At 35.1% G+C, this 25,277-nt stretch overlaps 2 protein-coding genes across 2 annotated transcripts in view; both read left to right on the plus strand.

The window, feature by feature from the left end:
* The first annotated feature begins 16 nt into the window (after positions 1-16).
* LOC116169788 (coiled-coil domain-containing protein 97) lies at positions 17-1,171 on the plus strand. Its single transcript, XM_031485959.1, has one exon. It carries the CDS (start codon positions 51-53, stop codon positions 1,086-1,088), a length of 1,038 nt encoding a protein of 345 aa, XP_031341819.1. The 5' UTR covers positions 17-50; the 3' UTR covers positions 1,089-1,171.
* Positions 1,172-12,323: 11,152 nt separating this feature from the next.
* LOC116169739 overlaps positions 12,324-25,277 on the plus strand; it is a 29,503-nt gene continuing 16,549 nt past the window's right edge. The window contains exon 1 of the mRNA XM_031485896.1: positions 12,324-12,582. The gene's annotated coding sequence lies outside the window, so the exon portion shown is untranslated. The remainder of the gene's footprint in view (positions 12,583-25,277) is intronic.

A 25,277-nucleotide genomic window follows, 5' to 3' on the forward strand; every position in this document is an offset into this window, starting at 1 on the left:
AAGGTAGAGTTCTCAAAGGTGATACCAAAGTTTCTAATAGATGTCGCAACATGGCGATGGAATGTTTGGTGGAAAATTTAAATGAACCCCCCAGCAAAGATGAATTCGATAAATTGTTGGAAGAATTATCAAACAACCCCGAAGTTTTATGTAAGAGTCAACAAAGAGACGAAATGGACAGCTCGCCGGAAGAAAAACTTAAATTTCTCACGGAAATTTTCACTAAAAGTAAAGCCAACTTTTTGTCACGTTTTGGTAGGTTCCTAAATTCGGATGAAATTAATCTCTTCCAACAATTTGAAGAAGACACCAAAGACGGTTACGAGGTTAAATATCATTTAAAAAACTTAAAAGAGAGCAGTTTCAAAACAAGTAAACGCTTACGGAATAAACGTTTTGCTGCACTAAAACGGCTGGTGTCTACAGGAGCCTATTTCTCGGAAACGGAAATGATGAAACGAAATCCTTTGCTGTACGATCAATTGGTCGGACGCTACTTGTCGACAAGAGAAAAGCGTTTACGTGATCGCTCAGGCTGCTCAGACGTGAACAGTTTTGTGAGCATTCTTATGGGGGGCATTGAAAAGGAGCAAATGGAAGCCAAACGAAGAGTCCAAGAGATGGAAGAGCGGGACGAGGAGGAAGACAGTAGTGACAGTGAGGAAGACACTGGTACTGAAAAACCGGTGCATACACTGTGGGGAGAATTTCGCGAGGAGAATAATCAACCGACAAAACCACGACGAACCACCAAAGATATTGATCTTTTCATTACTTCAGAAGAGAGAGAATTACTGAAGGAGGAATTCGTAAGCACAATGTACGAACAATTCTTAGAGGGCAAAGATGATGATTTTGACTACAATGCTGTGGATAACAGCGAAGAATATGATAATTTGGAAATCATCACTAATGATGAAGAAGAAAAATATTTTGATTCTGAGGAACCTGAGGATGTGAGTATGAACGTTGAAAATACAGCGAATGTTAAAGAAGAAAGCTCAGAAGATGAATTAGACATTTATATGAGTGCTCTCAATCAACATCCCTCAGTTTGCCAATTATCAGAGGATATAAAAAAACTGTAGTGGCAACAAAATTACTTTTTGTAAAATGTGATATGATTTTAATGTACTTTTGTAATAAGTAGCACTTTAAGAATTAAAAATGTATTGATAAATCTCGCAATTAATTACCAATTCAAAATTCAAGATTTCTATATTACCCACTCCATGTACTACAGTGGAAAGTGTCACTTTTCCGCCCATGAATAAAGGTGAGAATGGAATATCAAATACCATTGGGCACCTTTAAATGTGCTATCATTAACAAAGGTAATAAGCATAAGCAATCAACATGCCTATCAATCGGACTCGGACCGTTTCTTCAAGGAGGAGATACCTTAATTTGTTGGTTTGCATTTTCAAATTGAACAATGTAGTCAAATGTTGGTTGCGTGTGCTGCAGTACCTATTTGGCGATCATTATATTTTTGTCCATAACTAAATATGGACCCCATCAACAAAACTTCTAATGAAATGTACATTCTGACCACAAAGATTATTGGTTTGGCACCATATTTTATGATCATTATATTGATTTTCATATAGCGTAGGTATAACAAAAATTTACTTAAAACGACTGACAGGTAAGTACCTATTTACAATATCTCGTACAATATGATATCACAGATGAACTGTCCAGGTCCCATTATAATTACTGCTTTTTTTTGCAACTCTAGTCGTTTGTCCTTGACATCATAACTGAAGCCTCTTCACTCTCGGGGCAAACTTGAGACTGGCGGAGTAGGCATCTCCAATCTTACCTCATTATGTCTGAGCAGGAATCCTGATCCTCCAGCATGAATTTTCTAGTCTGTTGTGCGAGTGACAGCCATTCACAGAGAATGTGGTGGGCCGTTGCTCCTCTGTAATGTTACATTCTTTGTGTAGGGGGGTGTTACAGGAAAGTCCATCAGATGCATACTTGTTTAATTTACGTTACTCTGTACTACCACAAGCACATATTGTATAAGTTATTTGGTGACTATTATCATTGTATATACAATGCTATTATCCTTTACGCACAGCAGGCTGTGAGATGACAAGTACGCATCTTAAGTTATGACCTGGTTATGACGCTATTATTAGTAAGAAATAGTAAAGAGGCCCAACTATAATAATGTAAAATTGTAATACTTACATATATTCCTGCGCCTCATACCGTCTACAGTGAGAGCGGTACGCGTCAACTCGCCAAGGGTGACTCGCCACCGGACCACTCGCCACCGACTAACTCGCCAACGGGACAACTCGCCAACGCGACAATAACTCTCCAACGGGACAACTCGCCAACGGGACAACTCGCCAACGGATGACTCGCCACTGCGACAACTCGCCAACGAATTATTTTTCCCTGTTTAATGTGTCGTTTAAATAAAGATGTGATTGTCAAATTTTCTGTTCAAATAATAATTTGCAGTAGATGTCGTTAAATCAAAATGCAGTAATAGAAACAGGTATAGGCGGTTGGGTCTTCATTCAAATATTGACTACAATTTTTCGATAAACTTTCTTTACAAAATTAGGGAAATTGACTATTGCATTTGTGGGATGCATTTCTATGACACATTAAACAGGGAAAAATATTTCGTTGGCGAGTTGTCGCAGTGGCGAGTCGTCCGTTGGCGAGTTGACCGTGTCCCAGTGAGAGGGGTGTGATGCTTAAACGTCGTTCAAAAACACGAAAGATACTGCCTACAACTGTGGAAATCGACTACTTTTATCCATAAACAGATAAACAATCGGATGAAGAACTGTCATCATTTTAATGGCACCGCAATTGTTACATATGGCTACTTGATTTTTTTAAATTAAAACTCTTGATTGTTTTTGAGTTTTTGGTTTTATTAATTATCTCGAATACCTACCTATATTTTAATATACAGTACTTATCATACATTTTTAGCGTAATTGGTCTTAGAATTTCATGCTGTGTTCGAATTTAACATAAAAAATAGTATTTCCATAAAAAAATTATCGCTTACGTAATATCTCAAAAACAATTAAAGATGATCCTTAAACAATTACAGTAAAAACCTAATGGTGGATTTATACAATTATATCATTAGTTCACTACTTAAGTCATATACCTACATACAGGGTGTTATGACCGTATATAAAAAAAATTAGGTGATAGAGGAGATCAAGACAAGCACTTTTTCCAAATAAACCGAGGGTGCAACGTACTTCGTTTGGGAGCCACCCCCTAAGAAGTGGTGAAATTTAATTTTTTTCTCTGCAACCATAAGAGTTACAAAGATGGGTCGTCTTTGAATAGATTTTCGGATATGGCCTATCTGATTTTGAAAATTTTTTTTCTAAATTCCTACCACGAAAGGGCGCACCCCTATACTTGAGGGTGAGAAACAAGGTATATCTGGTGGTTTTTGAACATGGAAATCACGAATCTTGAATTAGTTTTTGAAAATTCGAAAAAAAGTTCCACTGCAAGTCTTGGCCGGACAACGAAAATGGAGAAAATTTCACGAAATTTGTTGTGTACATAGGTACTTGATGAGTTAATAAGGAACAAAATTGCCGAACAGTTTTTTAAAAATCACTTTTAAAACAAAAGTTATACTCATTTTAAGATTGGGCCTACGGGTTACAGTGACCCCCGTCTACTAGTGAGTGATCTAATTTCGCATGTAATTAATTGAAAATGTTGCAAATAACAAAAAAATAACGATTTAAGTCGATATTATGATTAAATGATCACAAAAAATTCGATATGTCGGATCATGGTATTCAAGTCGTAGCTGGAGTGCCGCCACCGTTATTGCGCATGGTGGCATTGTTTAAAACTTTAAACAATATTGGTGTAACATACCCCTACGGTTAGGCAACTCACTTTACCTCTCTCATTTTACGAGTTTTGTCTAGAATCTAGATTGATCATAGATGTGTTTCCTACTATATTTATCTGTTTAAATCTTCATTTATTGTGCCACATATTTAGAGCATTTCCACAAAAATAAAAAATTGCGCTATTGTCCGTCCGTCTGTCGCTATTTGGTTTGCTATGGTGTCGAGGATTGCACTAAGGAAGGAATTTTTCTGCGTTTTCTTGCCGTTTATTGTGCTTATAAATTCTAAGCTAAGACGCTTCTTATAAATTGAAATGACGTGTCAAAGAATTGGTTGTGCATGCACAGTGCTAACTTTCTTATTTGTTGACGTATTTTTTTAATTTATAGACAATTTTTTTGAAATTTCAGCAGAAGATGCTTCATATACCTAGTCTAAGATTCCACATAAGGTGAACCTTCGCCCATCTGTTTACCCAGTGAAATACATTTTTTAGTACCTAATCAAACACATTAGAAGTGGGTTGCCTAAAAAAAATTAAGTCCAGAGTAACCATTAATTAAAGTTAATGTAAAATTAAAATTTTTTTAACTACTTTAGAAACAACTACTTTCATCTCAAAAAAGGGTGAAGAAATGTTTTTCTCTCTAGTAAGGAAAGTAAACAAGTATAAATTGTGTAGGTACCACTCTTTTGTAGATAAAGCGCATTTTTTTAAACCGAAATAACTTAGTAAATGGTTGGGTTGTAAGGTAGTAACATGCTATCAATGTTTACTTTCTTGGTAGATGACCGCTTTCGAGATATTCGCTCTTACAGTTTTTACATCACAAATTGATATATTTCTTCCAGACGTTCTTTGTGAGTACCTTCTACCGACAATCTGAGACCTTTCATTAGAGTACTATGAAAGATAGAACCAGTTCCACTCCTCTCCAACCAACAAGTTGGTAATATTTGGTTGTCGTATGTAAAAGTTATGCACGTTTTACTTTCGAAAACAGTATGTCCCTCAGACAGAGAAATTTTATGGTCGTCTGGTACACCTTTAAGGTATAGGCAACCTATTGCAGAAAATTCCAGAACTCTAGGACCATTACCGTAGAAGTAGTTCAAAGTGGAGCCGGACAGACGGACGGCAAAAACGCAAGCAATAGCACATATTTTTATAAATTTTATTTAGTCTTAAAAGAATGCGCTAAAAGCAATTGCTGCGTTAATCTTAATGATGACATTTAAGACTGAAACACCAGCTTGCTATGTATCAAACTTCATTACCCATTGCATACTGTAATTTTTCAATTTTGATAGTAGTTTCAGGAAAATAATTATGTGTAAAACATGAGAACCATAGTAATTATTTATACAACTAGAGAAGAGTGTTCAATTGACACATTATGAGCGTAACTTTGAACTCGACTTGAAAAACACTTTTTTCTCAAGTTTTACACAATTTTTTTTCTGAAAAAATCGAAAAATTATCGTATCCAATATATGATCAGGTTGATCTAGATACGGGTATGTTTCAATTTTAAATGTCATTATTAAGATTAGCGCGCATTTGTTTTTTACTCTCCTCGCTAGAAAAGAAAATGACATTTTTTCACCCATTTTAGAGACGAAAGTAGTTGTTTCTAAAGTAATTTCAGAAAAAGGTGTTTTCCAACTCTCGATCAATTGACACATGAGCGTAGCGAGCTCGAGTCGTAAAACTCCACATTGTTACATCGATGAGCACCACGATCAGCGGTTACGCTGATGCATCCGTCTATTTCACACGGAACAGTAGGTCCGGTGGGCATTTAAGCATTCCGTATATGTATTTCGCACCTATAGGGTGATGCGATTGGTCAATTTAAAGTCTGCGGCCAATCAGCGTCAAGAGTGCGAAACGCACATACGGAATGCCATTCAGTGCGAAACTCAGACATGGAATGCTCAAGCGCAAAATGAGCATGATTCTTGTTATCAGTCACTGTTTATGTGAATATTATAAGCTCGCAAAAAATTCTCAAAAATGACTTTGCTTAAAGACTTGAAAGTGAGTGAGAAGGAACGGACAACGAAATTTGGCGGCAAATGTAAAAGTCAATAAGCCCAATGCGAGTAAACATGGCACACAATACTAAACTTACATACTTATTAACGAGCTCCTAGCGAGTTTATAATTTTGCGGTGTCTGTTCGTCTGTCCGTTCGTTAGCACGATATCTCGATAACGAATGGACCGATTACGATAAAATTTAGTAGATTCTTTATCAAATTTGTAGATCGGAGTTCGTGAATTAGCAATGTAGCCCAAAAAATAAGGAAGGCCCTTTTGACATCTCCGTGAGTTATGAACCGAATTGCATGAAATTCAATATGCGTATAGCTTTAGCCATGTAAAACACAATTCCAAAAATTGAGCCTAATCGATCAACATTTATAGTGCCCTTTTCGCATCTCGACCATTTATAAACCAAATTGCACACTTTTTTATTTATGAAGGTAGGTATTTAAATGAAATTTGATACATAGCCACTTGGAATAAAAGCAAATTTAACGCCAGTTTCAAAATTTCGTTTTGCGCATGCGCAGTGCCAACTTTCTTATTTATAGGGGGATTTAAATAAAATTTGATACAATAACCACTTGGAATAAAAGCAAATATAATGCCAGTTTCAAATTTTGGTTTTGCGCATGCGCCGTGCCAACTTTCTTATTTATGGAGGGATTTAAATGAAATTTGATACATAACCACTTGGGATAAAAGCAAATATAACATCAGTTTTAAAATTTCGTTTTGCGCATGCGTAGTGTCAACTTTCTTATTTATAGAGGGATTCAAATAAAATTTGACACATAGCCACTTGGAATAAAAGCAAATGAAGCGCCATTTTCCAAATTTTGTTTTGTATAGGATGTGCAGTGCCAACTTTCTTATTTATTGAAGAATTAAATGAAATTTTATACACTTTAAATAAAAGCAAAACTAACATCGGGTTTAAATTTTGGTTTTGCACATGCTATAGCCATACCCAAGAGCTCGTTTGCTATATTTGTTTAATTTATTTATTATTATTTTGATTACTGAGGTATGAGGTAACTAAATGTGTATAAACAAAGAAACATGATAGATAAAAATTATTAAATAAGTTTTCTTTACGTTTGAATTTTTGTGTGTTTAGGCTTCCTATGGTGCCATATTTTTTACTAATATACCTAATTGAAGATTTGAGAAAATCAAAACATCATATATATGCCTGAGTATTCCGTGCTTGAGTTACTCACCAAATGGCATTCCGTATATCCGTCTCGCACTCTTGATGCTAATTGGCTGCAGACTTGAAATTGACCAATTGCATCACCCTAGGTCCGAAATACATAAATACGGAATGCTTAAATGCGTACGGTGGTCGCAATTCTACGTAGCACGGGAGAGAGAAACAAGTTCAAATGTATGTAGAAAATTAAGATACAAATAAGAAACCTGGACCGAAAACTCAAAATGACTTGATGCAATGTTATCAGTCAAGTATTTTTTGGATCTACGACTTAAAACGCAATTTGTGATTGATTATCCCTTGATCTTGTCATTATTAGATCGTTATGTAATTTGAATTAAAGGAGAGCTGACGTCTGGTATATACAGTATTAATTGGCACTATTCAAGATAAATATACGTATCGGAGGATAACTTATTAGAGGCATCTGCTATCCTCCAATGCCGAAAAAATAGGTTTTCTAACCTTTGACTGAGGAAGTATGCGCAGCAATATGATAATTATATGCACTAAGTAGACTGCTAACTGCTAAGTCCGTTTTTCTTCATAATGTCTTAAAAATTTACTTTCAAAACGTAATTACCTGTTTCACATACTACATTTAACTACAGCTAATGTATGGATAGCGGATGCAAGTGTATACGCACTGAAATTCCATTGGCTATGTAGCTCACGATCGCGTCCATTATTGCAGCTTAGTTGAACGTTTTGAATAGTAAGTAACAATTTTTGGATGAAAGAGTAGGTACTTTCCCATTAGTATAAAATGTGACTGATTGCGCACGATGTCCAAGTTACATTGTCTCTTTACCCATTAACCTGATTCAAACCGAAAATGTAGTTTTCGGTGTAGGTATATAGAAATAGAAAGTAATATTTCTACTGGCCAATAACCATTAATCTAGCTACATGCAGCAATTATTGTTTTAAACTACTTTGCGTTGTGGCAGCGAAAGTCTATTATATTTCATAAAACTGTCTCAGTATCCTACAGGCTACACGTCCACGTTGTTTCATTCAAAGGGACTCTGAAAACAGCAACTCTTTGTGTATGCCGACTCTCGATACTCCGTTTTCGAGATATTCGCATGTAGTTCCAATTCTAACCGAAAATCCATGCATTGATCAGTACTTCCCGAAAGGTTACCTATATAATAACGGGCGATTTATGCGTAAAAAGGAAAATAAGTTTATGAATAAATATTCTTATAAATAAGAAACCTAGCATTGCGCAGTCTCCGCATGCGAATACCTGATGTTTAAAATATGCGATATGTTTGTCTTGAATCTTTGGTTAAAATTGGCTAACCTGATTCCTGTATTTTCAAACTTCAAACTTTTAATTATTTGGTCATAATTCCATTTTGCGGCAGTTATGATGAATACGGATGACAAACACGTCTCTTGTACCCCACCAGAGATCCAAGAGATTGCCAATGAAGCGACGTTAAATTTACTGCCTGTAAAATCGAAAGTAAAGTACGAGGAGTACAACATTTTTGAAAACTGGCTGGCCGAGAAGGAGTTCAAAAAGTAAGCAAGAATGTACTGCTGGCATATTTTACTACGCTAAGTAAAAATAAAAAAAGTTCTACCCTTTGGAGTATATATTCAAAATTAATCGGAATTAATACAATCGGTCAAGTTCCTCGTACGTTATTTACACTTTACAGGTTATGTTTAGTTTTGATTTGACGGATACCGTTGACAGCAAAAAAGCGAGGGGTACCAATCCAACAAAATAAAAAAATAATGCGTTTCTATTTCTTTCGGCATCATTTCTGTCTAGAAACGCACGCAAACTGGGCCAATCAAGTACGGTTTCGGTATTGTTTCAACATCGAAATAGAAAAATAAATTTTTACCATGAAAGCACTGTGGTCAAAAGTACAGAACGTTTTATTGCGTTTTTACTTAGAGTGGTTAGTTACGATAAAAAAGAAGTTGACTAACTAAATCTGCGGCTCTTTTGTGTATACGGGGCAATAATATGATTCTGGACTGAACGACAACCGGCAAAAAGTTTAAAGGCAATTAATTAGTGCTTTTCCTAGTTGTCAAAACCTAAGGTATCGAAGGGGAACGCTTCCTATACTGCGGGACATTGTTACATTATTCCTGTGGAAAAAATTTCAATTATTACTAAATTTCAAAAACCTAAACGCCCAGTTTGCCCCTGATCCAAATCGTCAACCATCTTTCAAAACTCACTTTCAACGAATAGGCAAATTTACCATACCGTGCGATACAAAATGTGGAATTTCTGTTGCACTATGTGTTTCACCATTCAGTTTTCCGAATTGCTGCTACCTTTCGAAAGAAGAAGATCGACGGCAATTATGAGAAAACTTCGACTTATCGACAAATGTAAGTTATTTGAAATTTATGCATTGTATAAAAGCAGCAGTCAATCGTTTTGGGGATTAAAGTTATTTTAACATTCCTGAAGAAATCGACCCACGGAAGCTTATTCGGTGAACAGATTTGCATATTTTTTATGAATGATAAGGGGACCAAAACAATAGACTTTGGTGGTTTTTCTCATTAATTGCTAAGCTGAATTTTGAGTTCATTGATACCATTCTTTTGTGTGGGTCACATTTTAATTAGCATCCAGAAGTGTGTAAATCTTTTGAATAGGACAATGTACTAGGCGTTGAATTAATTACGAATTTTAAAAGATCTAGATAATTAATTAGATTTGAAACGTAATCACGAGCAGGAAAAGAAATTTTATTTTGTATTTGTTGCATGAATTACATCAACATGAAAAATGTAAAAAAAATGGAGGAGTTGGAATAATATTATTTCCATCAATATATTCAAATAAGTTAATTTACATGAGTATTTATTTGAGAGTGGTCAAATCAGATCATCAGGTTTTGATTTTGAGATCGTAAGGAGAAATAAAGAACCAACATTCTACAATGCAAGAGTCGTTAAAAGTTCATTATTTTATTACTGAGCTATCCGTGGATTATTTCATTACGAGCAAGATACGAAGAATCGGATACGATTTTCAATAGGGGAATTTTTACGCTGTCTCTTTTCGTTCTCGAGTTAGACGAGGAACAGACGGATAGACGGAAAAAACACATGAGGATTTTTTTTCTTTCAAAAAATTTCCCAAAAAATTAATTCTGCAGTAAATTACCAGTGTCGTCGAGATTAGAATTTATTTTATGCAGGTGAGGTTGTCAACCCCTTTAAATGTAATAAACCGTTACACTTCCTTGAAAAATACACCTGAAAACACTTGGCATAATTCATTATTACCCTAGTGAGACGGGTTGCTCGCTTGCTCTAAATAACGGCGTACTAACTAAATACTAATTAAATAAGGCGGCTAAATATCTCAAGGTAAAAATCTCTCCAACTCTCGCTCAACGGTCACCCGTTATAGGACTAACAAACGGCCAAAAACTAATTGTATCGAAAAATTCTGAACAATCGGACACTGATCCAATGTCAAAATGTAATTAAAAAAATCCATCAGACGTATTCATTAAAAAAAAGTGTTAGAGCTAACCTAAGCATCGATAACGCATTGATCAAGAAATATAGCGTTCACTTAGGTAACAATTTCACTTTCAATTAAATTGAAGTACCACCAAAAATCTGAACGCGTTTAAAATTCTGTTGCAGTACCTTCCTACTTTGATAAAAAAAGTCAATGAAAGTTAAGTACTTTCATTTTATATAATAGACGAAAAGTGCGTGCCTGTATTATTAAATTGTAGTTTAAAATTCTTTCAGTTTAAATTACAAAATAGGCAGAGCCCATTAAATATAAATGGCGCACTTAACCATAAATAAAGTACATGCTATAATTTCAAGAAAGTTTTTAGTACCGGCAGTTCGAATTTCTGAGATTTCAATAAGTCAAATGTGGACGCGTGCAAATTCAGTAATTTTCACAGTCGGCGTATGTAGTGGTTTTAAGAGGTCTTCCCCGCAGGGAAGTGTGGATTTTCTAAACGGCTTCTAATTACGAATCAGTTTTTATAAGTTGATGTCAATGGTATGGGCGTAACTTATTACCGAAAAGAATGTTGGCATTTTTTGCATACCAGAAATCGTCTTCTCGCGCATATTTTTTGCAAGGAAAAAGAGTTACCGCACAAGATCAATATCTTCCTTCGAGTATGTTTATTCATTAATAGATACCATGGCCTAACATTCAAATTTTGTTCAACCGGTAGGTGTAGGTACACATTTTTTTACTTCATTCCATTTACCGAAGACGCGATCGGTTTAGGAGAAAGCAGCTAAAGCATTCGAAGATAACTCTTAATCGGTCTATACCAGATTAGAATACAAAGTGTAAGAGAATGGGTCAAGAAGAAACGTCGGAAGCGACTCTTGTGCGATGATAGCGGAAATCACTAATTGTGGAAATAATGAAATTCCTTAGAAAAATTGCATTCCACCGCGTAACATTTTGCTCTCGTAGCCTTATTTATACACGCATAGCTCGCATGTCAAATTTAGGTAAGAAAATGCAATAATTTTGGTAACGTAGGTGTTGGGTATGTTTAGCATTAAACGGTAGTTTCGTAATTTATTGTACTTACTGGTGGGGAGATTTCATATTTATTAGAAATTTAATACAAAACAGATGTAACCGATACTTTTGACATCTTTATTCTTAAATTTGCATATACCTAATGACTTCTATGTCCCGCGAAGATTTTGTAATACATATTTCTTATATTATTGACAATCGCTGTTAGACCGTAAGGGTTACCGTCACAATTAATTTCCTCTACAAATATATTGTGTTTCGGTGAACACTTTTGATTTGTAGTGCTAGAATGTAAAGCTTATAAGTGTATTTAACTTGAAATTTATGAGAAACATCAAATATTCACAGTTATACCTAGACACACCTATACTACACTCGTATGCATAAGAAAAGCTTTGTAATTACAACGATCGGAGGAGACTAGAATCACTAATGATAATGGGGAAACAATCGCCAGTTTATAAAAATTAGGATTTATTGGTAAAATGTCACATCGGAGGTGCATAAAATGTGCCGGAGAAAGCATAACAAATGAATTACTATTATAATAATGTACAAAGATATGAATGAACTGGGGGGAGCGTGCTTTTAGAGAAAATAAAGAAAAGTGGGAGGGGGTCATGCCGATAGGTTTACCTTCATGGATCTTCAGTCTTCACATAGATTGTATATGAAGTGGTCACAATTAAATAATTATCACACTAATTATCTCAATCGTTCTTCAAGTCAAAGTCTAGCCGTCTTCGTTTTTCGCCGCTCTAACCCATTAACATCACTAAATTAATATAAACTAGTGCTATTGAAGATGTGCTTAAATTTTTTTGGTGATAATTTATGGATTACTGTAAGTGGTTAACTTGGTAGATTTTGTCTATTAACAATTTAAAGACACCTGTGAAGATACTGTTAGAAAAATACCACTGGTAAGTATCGCGAAAAATTTTATTGTCTCAACTTTTTTTGCCCGTTCTAGATTGATTTTGATAATTACTATACAATATCTCATTATAGATTGCCATAAATTAAACGCCTAATTTGTATTCATGTCTCAATAGCATATTTAATAAGGATTATAAGAGGAAACTTTAAACTGTTGAACGTGGTCTTTCCATAAGCCCTGTAGGTGCAACTGATAGGTGGTTGAATTTTAAATCCCGTTAATATTATTATACTGCAAATTTTGATTCTCACTGAGTAACAGTAACGCCAATTTACGAGAAAACAGTCATTTATAATTGAAAAACGTTCAAGTTTACAAAAAAATTATCGGCGGAAGAATTCGCATAAAACGTAATTGGTAATTTCCGAATACTTACCAAAACTTCCTAAAAGAGTCGATGAGCTTGCCATTTAACTTTGGCTTAAGGGCGTCATTCATGGAACTTTGCAAAAACTATAGATCGTTATTAATATCACCGCCAACATTTGTCTTTTTCTGGCTTCCAAGATTGAATAAATTGAGTACCTACCTAGAGGCACAGATAAAATACCCAATTTAGATAGAAAGAGATATCTTATATCGAAATACATACAGTGTATCCCAGGTAGAACGCACCATAGGGAAACGGCAAAGTATTTTTTCGCCTACGTACTACTCCAATCTCTTTCTAGCATCAGGCAAGCGCAATAACGTACGTTGAACGCTAACTTCAAACACAAACCTCGTGGATCCTTCGCGGCAAAATACATTCACTCGGTTTGCCTATGGCGCGTTCAACCTGGAACACACGGTATATGACTTACAAACGAAGCCAGCCGACAGTCCAATTTTTACTACACTTTTTGTACGTCACCTCCTGTGCCGGTTCAAACTAACACTTTTAGTATTGTTGAGATATGCGGGATGAAGGAATTTGAGAGGGTAGTTTCTTGACAATGGCTGTAATGTCGTGTACGTAGGTTGTAATTGCTAATCAGATGTTGCAATTTTGTGGAAGAGCAAGTCTGCGACTTTCGTTTACAGCAGTAGTAGCTAGTAGGTTTTTGTTACGGGAGTTTACTAGATAAATTGACATTTATATTGTAACGGGATAAGGTTGAGCATGAACTTCGTGTTATATGATCCTTTGATTTCTGAAACTGTCTGATTTCGGGAATAATAAAACATTTTCATACGTTATTGACCTTTGCCACCGGGGCGCCGGCTTACCTCTGTATAGGAGTTGAACTCCCAATTCCTTATATGAAATCTAGAAAGTTTTTTCGATCTTCCCGGTTCAAGAACTGGATCAATCACTATGTTGAGGTTGAACGAGTGAAGAATATAGACGTTAGCATTTATGTATGTTTAAGACACTGTAATTTTTTTTATTGTATTGGTAACAGCAAGGAACCGACTTCACTAGCGCGTTGCAAAATTTTATTTTTGATCATTTGAATTTCAAGAACAAGAAGAATTCTTAAAGATTCCGAAAGTTAGTTGAACTATATTGTATTCATTTTAAGAAGGTAGCGGTAGAAAGCATAGGGAAGCTTTGATCTTCACTGTGATTGGTTAAAACACGAGTCAGTATTACAATGAAACATAAAACGACTGGTGAATTTTGTAAGGTGGTAGTTTATGTTGCCAACTAAACTGCCGAAGTGTCATTAGCTGTTATTGTCAAAGGTTTATTTCTGTTCGGGAGTGCTGAATATTTCTACTTTACAATAATTTGGTGCCGTTTTATATTTTTCCTGTGTGTGTTTATCTTCAAACACAGCGCCATCTACTACCTTCTTATAATGAATGCAGTATAGTTTGAAAATGATTAAGTTGTATACGATTTTTTTATGTGGGCCTGTAGTGAGGAATTTAACTTAATTTAATTTAATTTAATTTAAGAAAGTCTTAAAGGTCTTGAGGTTTGTGTTTCATTGAAAGACAACTTTTGATTAGAAAGTGCTACCTAGAACTTTGCTCAATACAATAGGGCCTATCCTATCACATTCTAACCCCAATAGTTTAGGAATCAAATAATGGTAAAAATGATTTATCTTTATTGAAGTGTACTAAGGTAATCTACTTGTACTCAAACTAGTAAGATTTAGGAAATGTCTACTCATTGAATATCGTTATAATTGATTATAATTTAATATCTGGTCTATATTCCACTATTTAAACGATAGTTTCCGGAACAGTCAATGCCTTCACGTTTGCTATACCTAAATCTTCTAGTATCTTATTGAGGCTTGCTGCTCTTCTGAAATCAGAAGTTTTCTTTTGAGAATTTAAGAACTCAAGAGTCGCTCTGGCCTCTATTTTGGACGTAAGTTATACTTAAACCTTTTTTATAGTATTGCAATTGCAATTTTGTTATTAGAACATTCTTGGTCAGGTACTCTTGAAGGCAGCGGAAAACGGAATGGCAACAAAAAGGTAACCATTCTTTGTAGATAGAAAATTCCTAACCCCTAAACGGATTCCCGTTACAACAGAAACATTTACAAACGTATAATTCTCTTTCAAATTACGTTTTTATTTAGATACTATTATGTGATATTCGTTCGTGCAGTTACAAATTCGGTATATATTAAGTAGCGAAACCTTTAGCTTGGCTACATTTTATCAGATTTAACAGATCTTTGATCATTCTTAATCCACTTTGTCTGGAACGGATTTAAATTTTCAAGCTAAAGCATTATATTATTAATACATTTGTATTTTACTTGTACTTATCTGGACTTCTATTTTTGTATACAATAAAAAAAATTCAAAAATAATTTACTCTTAGAGATGATTGGAAATTTTCTTCAATTGTGGATTGCTTGTTCAAAAATTAATTTCGACAGATGGTTTAGGCTTACTTTGATTTAATTGGTCGAACTTTGAGTTATCTGCAGTAATAAATTACCGATGTTTCGCCATGTATAAATGTTAAAAAGTTTGATCAATATAGTATACTTAAGAAACAAGTGTAGAATCAAGTCTTTAAAGCACGTGCAACGAGTTTAAAGAGTCCATGTAGATTTTACGGACTCTTCTGGGATTGGCCGGATAGTAATAATCTTTGTTTAGTGAGACACAGGGGAAGCGAAATCGATTGAGCTACAAAATCTCTTTCTATAGCTCCTTTTAATCTGCTCCCTATGTTTCCGCAGTTAAATATTTAAGTTTGTAGGCTCAGCTCCAGCTTGGGTTTCGCCTAAGCAAGGCTGTTTGATGATCTCCCAACATGTTAAAGGACCTCTCCGTTCGTTAGGTTTTTAGGACGTTGTCAGTAAAGACGTTCACGAAAGTCCCTATAATCCGATAACCCTTTTGGACAGCATCTTTGCAATGTAGTTTATATTATAATCTGGCCACAATCTGAAATCAATTACAGCCTAACATTGAGTAAATATGAAAGTTCTATGCCTCGATATCGTTGTACCTATTTGTTAGATCTGCAGATTTCTCTTGCTGTTGATCATAAGAAAATCACGCGCACCTACATTAAATTGATATAAATATTGGAATGTGATTATATAAGAAAATTTTGAAAGCTCATAACAATTAGTGCCTATTCTTCTTTCACATTAGCAAATAAAAAAGATTGCAAACGAAGATAATCAATTTTATTATTTCAGAATGTCTAGATTATAGCCATATTCTTGACTATAAATATTTACAACCATAATTTACCAGAATAAAGATGAAATACCTATACGAATGTCCACCGCATCATAATGTTAATCTACGCTGTACCTATTATAACTGGCTCTCTTTAAAGTTATTTAAAGACGTTAGACAAAGTATTCTGCACATGAGCTCCAGACAATTTAATATATTGCCTTAGGTAGTACCACATAAAAACTTGAATCAAATTATCACTAACAACGATAATTTAAGACTATTCGATAAAGACTAATATTCAAAGTGGCAAGTTGCTTATTATCGTGTAATAAAGCTCAAAGTGGTATTACTTTCGGAATTACTTCATTGTATATTAATTATTAGGTGAGCATTATATTGTAGGTATATAATTTCATATATCACATAATCTCTTTGTTACACCTACAACATACCTAATATTCCTATAAGCAACTAATAAGCATTTCCTACTATAGGCTACTTGCATGCTTTTAATTTTCGTGCTTAGGCTCACTGTTTATTATACCTTCTTTAGTTAATCCAGCACAAACAATGCAAATTATAACTTTGAAATAAATTAAATCCACCGTTTAAGTAGCGAATAGTAGTGGTGATGTAATACCTACTTGATACGATCAAGAGAAAACAAAAGAAAATAAGGACCCTAATCTAGCACAAAGTGGAAAGATGGTATCAAAATTGAGGTCCACCCTGTTAGCAAATGCTTTAAATTCTGTGTTAACCTCCACTACGTTGATATGGCGAAAAATAAATGTCCCGGATTCTCTTAAGGTTAGAACTGAAATTAAAATTTTGACTATATTACCGACTTCAAATAGGCTTAGATCCATGAACAAATTTATAATCTACCGAATGGAAAATGCGCACACGGCATGCCTTAAATATTAACAAGCAATGAGAATCCACCCAACGTTGCGTTCGCTCGATATTTCGAAAAATTGTTTTTTATACCTCTTACTCTGCGGAAGTTAATTAAATATATCAATGAAAATAAGGACGATCAACTTCAATTTTCCTTTACACGTTTCTTGAGGTAAAATATTAGTTTCATAAAAATGCAATGCCTTGACCTCTGAATGCTGAACAAAATATTAATCCAATCAACGAACTAGTATCACTGAAATATAATACAACGTTCCCAATCATTAAAGCTGAATGATTCTTTGTCCGGATTGGCTTCTTAACAATCAATATAATACAAAATCTGTTTTATGCGAATAATTCTCACGGGCCAATTCCTTTAGGAATATTAAAATTATTCCAACAAATTTAATATGCATGTATAAATGGCACACAACTCTTTTAAATCGAAATAGCTTAGTCGATGGTTGGGTTATAAGACAGTAGCAAGGTATATTTATTGATGTTTACTTTATTTGTAGATTATTAATGGGGAAGAGGCTCTTTATAGATATACAATTAAAAGCTGATTTGCATACATTCGTAATTTACGCTATCAAATGCAAGAAGAATCAAGTCCTTAGAGAAATTCTCCGAAATCCTTCCTCCAACTCCAACATTTTCCAGATATTCACAATTAAGTTTTTACATCGCCAGTAGATATGTATGGTCTAAAACTCTAAAGTATCCTTCCGCCTTTGAGAATACCCTCCTCCGACAATCCGTTCTGCAGATATTCGCCCTGAAAGTTTTGACATCACCAGTAGATATATCTCGTCCTGATGTTCCATTTGCTCTTTGTGAGTACCTCTTCCGACACTTCGTTTTCAAGAGATTAGCTTCGACTTCATCAATCTGTATGTCTGGTTCAGACGATTAATTTCCAAGCAAACCGGTTTCAGTTTCGCCAAAGTAATACTGGAGATTATTATTATGCAAAAGAATAATAAGCTAATGTTCCGCTGTGTCGATATTAATGTTTGGCCAATTTATTAACAAGGTTTTGTTACAGATAAATCAGATAAATGCACCCATTAGTTGTCTTTAAATTTCCTGCCGCATGCCCAATGAGCTATTCAAGGCGTGACTAAGTTGTCAGTTTATTTAATCCCGGTTTTAATTTGAAAAGCGGTTTTCCGACTCGAAAATGGTGCTTCGCGTATATTTTACCATTCGTAAATAAAAGGTCTTGCTATGAATTAGGCTGCTAAGCAACTTTTCTCCGTCTTCGTCCAAAATATAGGTACTGTAATTTGCCTATACGCACACATGTAGAATTCCAGGTAACTCGCATCCGAATCTGATTACGCGCATCTTAACGACACGATTGAAAAATAGCAACAACGCTCGTGTTTAGATAATTTTTTACTCAAAATAAGCTGGTCAAACCTTGCAGCTACCAGATAAACTTTCACAAACGAAGATACATAGGTACGGAGGCGTTTGCGAAATTAGCCACGAAATACGCGCCATTATGCGAAAATAAAATTCTCACACACTAATATAACTCTTGAAAAGTTTAACCTCGTTTGCCAAAAGCCCTCATACAATCCGGGACCTTCATTCCCTTATCTCGAAAAGAGCACTTTTATTAAAAACGTAGGTACACATTGTTATTGCCTTTTATTTCCACACATTTTGGTTCACGTTCGCTATGGAGCGGTAACAAAATTCAAATTTAAAACCAAATTTTTGAATCTGCAAAGCGACCACACATTCCCTCTCAATATCCTCTTCGAGATCTTCATAGTCACCAAAGTTTCTTCGTAACATCCACCATCGTCATTCAGATTTATTACAAAAGGTTCTATTTTTTCTCGGTACATATCTCTACCTTCTTGCCACGATCAACACAATTAGCTCAAACACCTTTTAACGCATTTTTCCAAAAGGAAAATGAAAGCTATTGTTCGCACTTTGTCTGTCTGTCTGTCTGTACCACTACTAGTCCTCCAGTTTAAGCTTTTTTGTTGTGGTTTATTTCTTATACTGTGTAGTACAGCCCAGAGACCAGAACGACTAAAATTTATTTGGATTGGTCACTTCCTTCCCGAGTTATTACTGATTCTGTGCGCGGAAAATTCGCTTTCGTCGGTGGCGAGTGACTTAACTTGTTTTAACATTCGCCCATATCAATTCAATGGGGCTTAACTTACATTGAGCTGCTGGAAGGTAGAAAGTTTTACTTTTTCCTGATGAACATCTTGTACCACTTTTTCAAGCAAAACTGTTATTTTGTAATTGTAGTTGCTGGATAATGGCAGAAGTGATTCCTTGGTTAACTGACTGAAGGTATCGAATTGCTCTGATAAAGGAACTTCCTGCTTATTTAACGAAATTGTAGAATTCAGGGCCTAACATTGTTCGTTACAATAATTGGGATTAGAAACATGCGTTTACATACATTAGCTTAAAAATATAATCATTAGTCTATGTTTGTGGTTTTGAATATAAAGCGAGAATAAGAGTAATAATGACGGTTATAAACATTTGTGCCATATATGATTGCGTTGCAATATTTCGAACAAAACACGTATGCCGCACTTCACATGGTATTTTGTATCTTTATCGAGAGCAAAATATACGTTAATTTACAAATCTAATGAATGTGATCACGCAATATATACTTACGTTCGTTATTTCCTTCATCATACAAGAAAATAGTAAATTTGTTTCGTGCAATAATACCTAGGTTGCTTTTTTACTAATTACACGAATGCTAGTATATTGATAGCACAATAATGCAATGAGTTTCAAGAATCGATCATATAAGTTGAAGGTATGGTAGACGTAATGAAACTTAGGCTGCATCTAATGTATGCTAATTCGCTATCAATTTTAAATCTTATAACATTTAGAGATAACCAATATCGATAGTAAAAACGGTTAAAACACTAACAATCACTTATAAGTTGCATAAAATCCCACATAACAAGAAACCGCAAAGAAATCTGGTCTAAATCTTATTGATTCCTCAATCGGCAACGTAAAACAAGTGATTGATGTTGTCCCGACAAGCAGTTAGTGCCCACGTAATTAAACCGTGCTTGATGAAAACCGTCTCGTAAATTTACCTAATCAAATACACTTTTTAATTCGTTAGAAGGGCGAACATCGAAAAACAACTTCCTACAGCGCTTAATTATGATAATTTAGTTGCGAATCGAAGATCTAAATTAGTTGAGACACGGTCGGATCACGACACTTTGTGTAGAATAATTCTCTAACAAGGTATCAAAAGTGTAGGTTTTGATAACATGCATAAAAAAGTTTGTTGATCAAACGAAACGATAACGAATTAATACAAGTAGGTAACCTCCAAACAGTAGTGGAAACGGTTTTTGTCAATATATGCACGAGAGTAATGAAGAATGGTAATTGCGATAGATCGCTTATCTCTAGTCAGAAACAAATGGACCAGCCACAATCTTTGATGGCAATAATAAATGGACGTGCACGTAGGTCAGAAGAGTTGCACGGGCGGAACTTCTAAAGCGCAGTTATAGGTGTCGTGAGAATAATTGATGTGGGTAGGGAGTAGTGATGTCAACTCGTAAATATGATCTGTACCATCAATTGGCACTTCCTGAACGTACTGTAGGTATGCTCACGAGTTTATCGTTGATCACCAAACAGATATTGCAACTGATCGACTGGGCAGTATTTCATTCGCTTAAAACCAAGTCGGATATATTAAATTAATGATTATAAATTATCCCATGCTGACCTATCCATTTGGCGTTTCATAAATCACGAGCTTTTAGATTGGAAGCTAGAAATTATACGGTGATACTCCTAAGTTACGCATTTCTTGCAAACATACAACGTGCAAATCGAGACCCAACATTTCCCTGGAGGGGACAAAGTCAAGTTAGCTAGTTGCTGAAGTGAAAGATCTTGAATGAAGTAGATACCCTACATAATATACGAAATATACCAGGCCTGTTCATGCAATTTACAGCAGTGTTTCGCTTCTCGAAAGATTCTTTCGTAATGCTCCTTAATGTTTCTGATAAATTTGTTTTAATGTAATCAGTGGGTCGAAATAGCATCTTCTCATCAATGACTTTAATTTAGAAAATATCTAAAACGAATGCAAGTAGTCTCATCTCAGCGGGACAGATTATTGCGTTTCGTGTATTTCTTCCTTGGATTCGACTGGTACACATCTATGTATAACTGGGCACTGCGCTACCGGCTTCGGCATCGATGGTTGCGCCTTCTCTCCTCGCTTTGCATGTGACGCTTCGATGTTTGTGAGCTAGCGCCCTCACCTCACTCCACACCGCCTCCAGGAATTACCCCTTGCATTAAACGTTGCAAATATCGTCGTCAGTAAAAGTTCTCCTTGCTCATGCAAGAAGCTTTCCTGTAACAATTGAGTTATATTTCTACCTCGATTAATTCGATTCTGCCTGTTGGCAAGTCTGAAAATGGACCGGAAGGGAGATATTCAAGATGGCTTCCAATATGGCGGTTTTTGGACCACCCTGTCGTATCCGTATCCGTCTAATATGCCCGATTTTTACGTTTCACGATGGAAGCTTTGGAGCTTATCGTGCGAATTTCAACCAAATTCCTCTATCCTCCATGTTGTTTATGTATTTTTATTGGAGGGGCCTATAATAAAACTTTCAGCAAAACCTCTCCATCAATATACTATGCTTTGTACATGCACAGTACAATTTTGGTTACTTAAAACATATTAACAAAAAATTTCATCTTGTGCATGGACGATCTGAAACGTTGGCTTGCGCGGGTGCCAAGCGTTAGCAATTTTCTTAAAGCTTCGCCAATGCAACTCCAGAGCCCCTTCAAAAATTTCTCTCGCGCCGTCGAGTTGGCATTTTCCCGGATAAATGTTTGGAGACTTCGTACGTGGAAAAACGCAAACATTTCGCCCCTCTCTCTTTAAACAAAGTAATAGCGGGGTTCGTTCATATACAAGGGATAATTTGCGACTTAGAAACTATTACATTATGCGGGTCACTTTGTAATTGGGCGCAGGCCTGTTAAGGGCGTAGAACAGGAGAGGGATAATAAATAAAAAATAAATAAATTACTGTAAATACGAACAATATTGGAAGTTTTAAACGAACGAAATTAAATTCTATTATTCTGACAACTAGAAGAATGAAGTTATAAATTTTATGTTTAATTTTCCGCGTATCTGAAGAGGTCGGTTGTGCCCAAATAATATTTTTTATACAATATCTACATTTTGCCGTCTGTCCACCTAATGTATAGTGACCTTAATATTTGAACAACCAATTAAAGGTGCCATTCATTATATGAGACCTAGGAATTTGCATCGATTTTCCTTTTCAAGAGTTGGATCACTCCTTTGGATCAATCGGTTTGAACGACCAAAGGATATCGCCGTTAGTATTGCTGAATAAGGCAACCGTTTATTTGTATTCAAAGCAGTACCGTTTATTTTAAGAGTTTTGCAAATTTTTATCAGTTTAATAGTAAGGGAGTAGGAACTCTTATCGTCTTAAACCGGATTGAAAATTCAAAAAGAAATTAAATTGTATTAAATTGTTGCATTGAATTAAAAAACGAGAAACCTCCAACTTGGTTCATTCTATTTTTAAGATTGTACATTGTTAGTAAAGGGGACACTGGTTATTTCTATTATAATTCAAGGAAGTGTGCAATCCAATAAAAACAATGTTCATTTCATCCTAAAGTTGTCAATATTTTCCCAGAAACCGTCGACTATACACTTTTAAAGGTACTATTTGGAAGAATAAATAAGAAATAAAATAAAGGGTGTTCCATAAAGAAAGTTCAACTTCAAATGATGTTACTAGGATCCCCCAAAAAATAATAAGAATCGTGGTTGGTCAACGAATTTGGCACTTCAATTACCGTGCAAATACATCTACTATGGAGTCAAATCAAATACGCGGATAATTGAAACAGAGAGGAATTTTCAGTCGGGGTGACAAATATTATGTTATGAAAAAGTTCACTCTCAGGAGAATCTTTAGTGTCTCCATTTTTGCACATTTAGGAAACGGAAATTTCAAAGGCATAGGTATGAACACAGTGGTGATGTTGGAGAGCAGGTCGAGGCTATCATAAGAATTAGATCTGCGGAGGTGGTAAACAATTTTGAAATGGGGCGCGATTGCCCTTTAAAAAGGCAATGATCTAAGCAGAGAAAATGAGTTTATTTTATAACATAGTTAAATTGACATTTTAATAGGTTTGAATTTGTAGGCTCTTTAACCGTGAGGGTAAAGAAAGTGATCTCTTTAATCACTAGGATATAAAGTGAAACAAATGATTGTGCATTCTAATGACAGCGGTCATCCTTATTTCAAATGGATCGCAAAGCACGTTATAAAGTCACACACATGACATATGACAATGCTGTGTCTATGGAAAGACCGCGTCGGCAGGATCATAAGCTTGCTATTTTTGACGTCTAAATTCAATTCAGAATTGTCCGAAGCGTTACAATGCTTTATATGGCTTCTGTGTACAAAATGAAGTTTTGTATTATACGCACGGCGTGAAAGTCTTTCACTTCTTGGTTAAAAAATCATTATATCATTAACGTCTTATATTAAATAACTATAAGGTTGCCTCTTTCCATTTCTCAATTATGGATACTTCAATCAACTGAAAATCAATATAATATTACAATATTAATATTACAGAAATGTTCGACATTGAATTGCTGTTCTCCATACAAGGGTGCTGTCGAAAATTAAATACAGAAACCTTGCACTCGACGGAGCTTTCAAGATTGCCACATGCATAAATTTATATAAATTCCCATCTGTTGCTTACAATTATAAACTAGATTATAAACGTAAAATGAGAGCCATTATTTTAATATTCTTCATTTTATGCATTTTTTATTAGTTTTCCTACTCTTTCGATGGCTATCAGTTACCCATTAAAACCACGTATTTATTTTTTTTTAGAGCTTTAAGTTGCTCTTGTTTAATAAGTTCATAAAACGTAAATGGTATATGCCCCTGATGGCTCAAAAATTGGTTTCATCAACTTGCTAAGGGTTGTTAACATTTATACTTTGCGAATTTCTACCTAGGTATTTTACAGCCATAAAATCACTATATTGATTGTAATTTAACGTATTCGGAAGTGTCCTGTCATGCTTAGTTTAATTACGGATCCATCAGTTGTGACCTTAAGAATCGAATTAAAACAAGACTTATACAAAGAATTTATCGACAGTCGATCTTAATTTAACTGTATAAAAGACGATTAACTCAATAAAATGGTGATGATACGTCGATTTTATTATGTCCAATAATCGAAACCTTGACTGCACTTTTATACTTGCATATACTTTGTAATAAAATAATAAAAATAAGAAAATAGAATTGAAATAAGAATAAACTGAAACAGTATTATTCCCAGTGTATAAAAATAGCCGATTGACGTTTTCGTCAAATGTTTTGCTTAGAAATACGTCGAGTCAATTTAACACGTAATAAAATCCCGAGTGCCTAGCACGAAAATTGTTGAGAGTATTGCTTCTAAGTAGAACAATTTGACGGAGAACGACAAAATGTAATCAGGCTATTTTTAAGCACTTAACTTCAAACCTTAAAAACGGAAAAACTTAAAAAACCGAAACCTCAAAAACAAGAAAACTCAAACACTCACACTCATAAACTGAAAAACTCAAACTCATCAACTCAAACGCTCAAAAACCTAAAAACTCAAAAACTTGCAAAGAGGAACGGGGTTTATTCACATATTTTATCCTAACATTGAATTTGCCTTGCAAGAATTATATTGCGCCAACGATGAGTCACATCCTTAGACCATGTAGTACATGGACTGCTAATTGTAACGAAAATATGGTCAAGGACATCGCCTGGGTATGTGAGTTTCACGAGTCTGTCCGAAGTTGTCCGATTAGATACGATTTGAGACTGGCAACCTATAAATTAACAAACGTCAATTAATTAATCGCCTAGATATGCCAAAAAAGCAAACCTATCCGTATTTGTGGACGTATAGAAGATAATCAAGAGTATTTAAAGCTTCCCGTACTACGCGGTTCCCATAAAAGCTACTCTTTACGCGATCCGAGTGGTGTTCATACGGCTTTAGTTTACCCTGAGATTCACATACCCACGACTACAGTGCCCTCTA

The sequence above is a fragment of the Photinus pyralis genome, unplaced genomic scaffold (genome assembly GCF_008802855.1).
Source record: "Photinus pyralis isolate 1611_PpyrPB1 unplaced genomic scaffold, Ppyr1.3 Ppyr1.4_LG4, whole genome shotgun sequence".
NCBI classification, from domain to species: Eukaryota; Metazoa; Arthropoda; class Insecta; order Coleoptera; family Lampyridae; genus Photinus; species Photinus pyralis.

What these genes read in the sequence shown, in the direction of transcription:
- LOC116169788 (XM_031485959.1), top strand. Translation starts at nt 51, where the DNA reads ATGGCGATGGAATGTTTGGTGGAAAATTTAAATGAACCCCCCAGCAAA.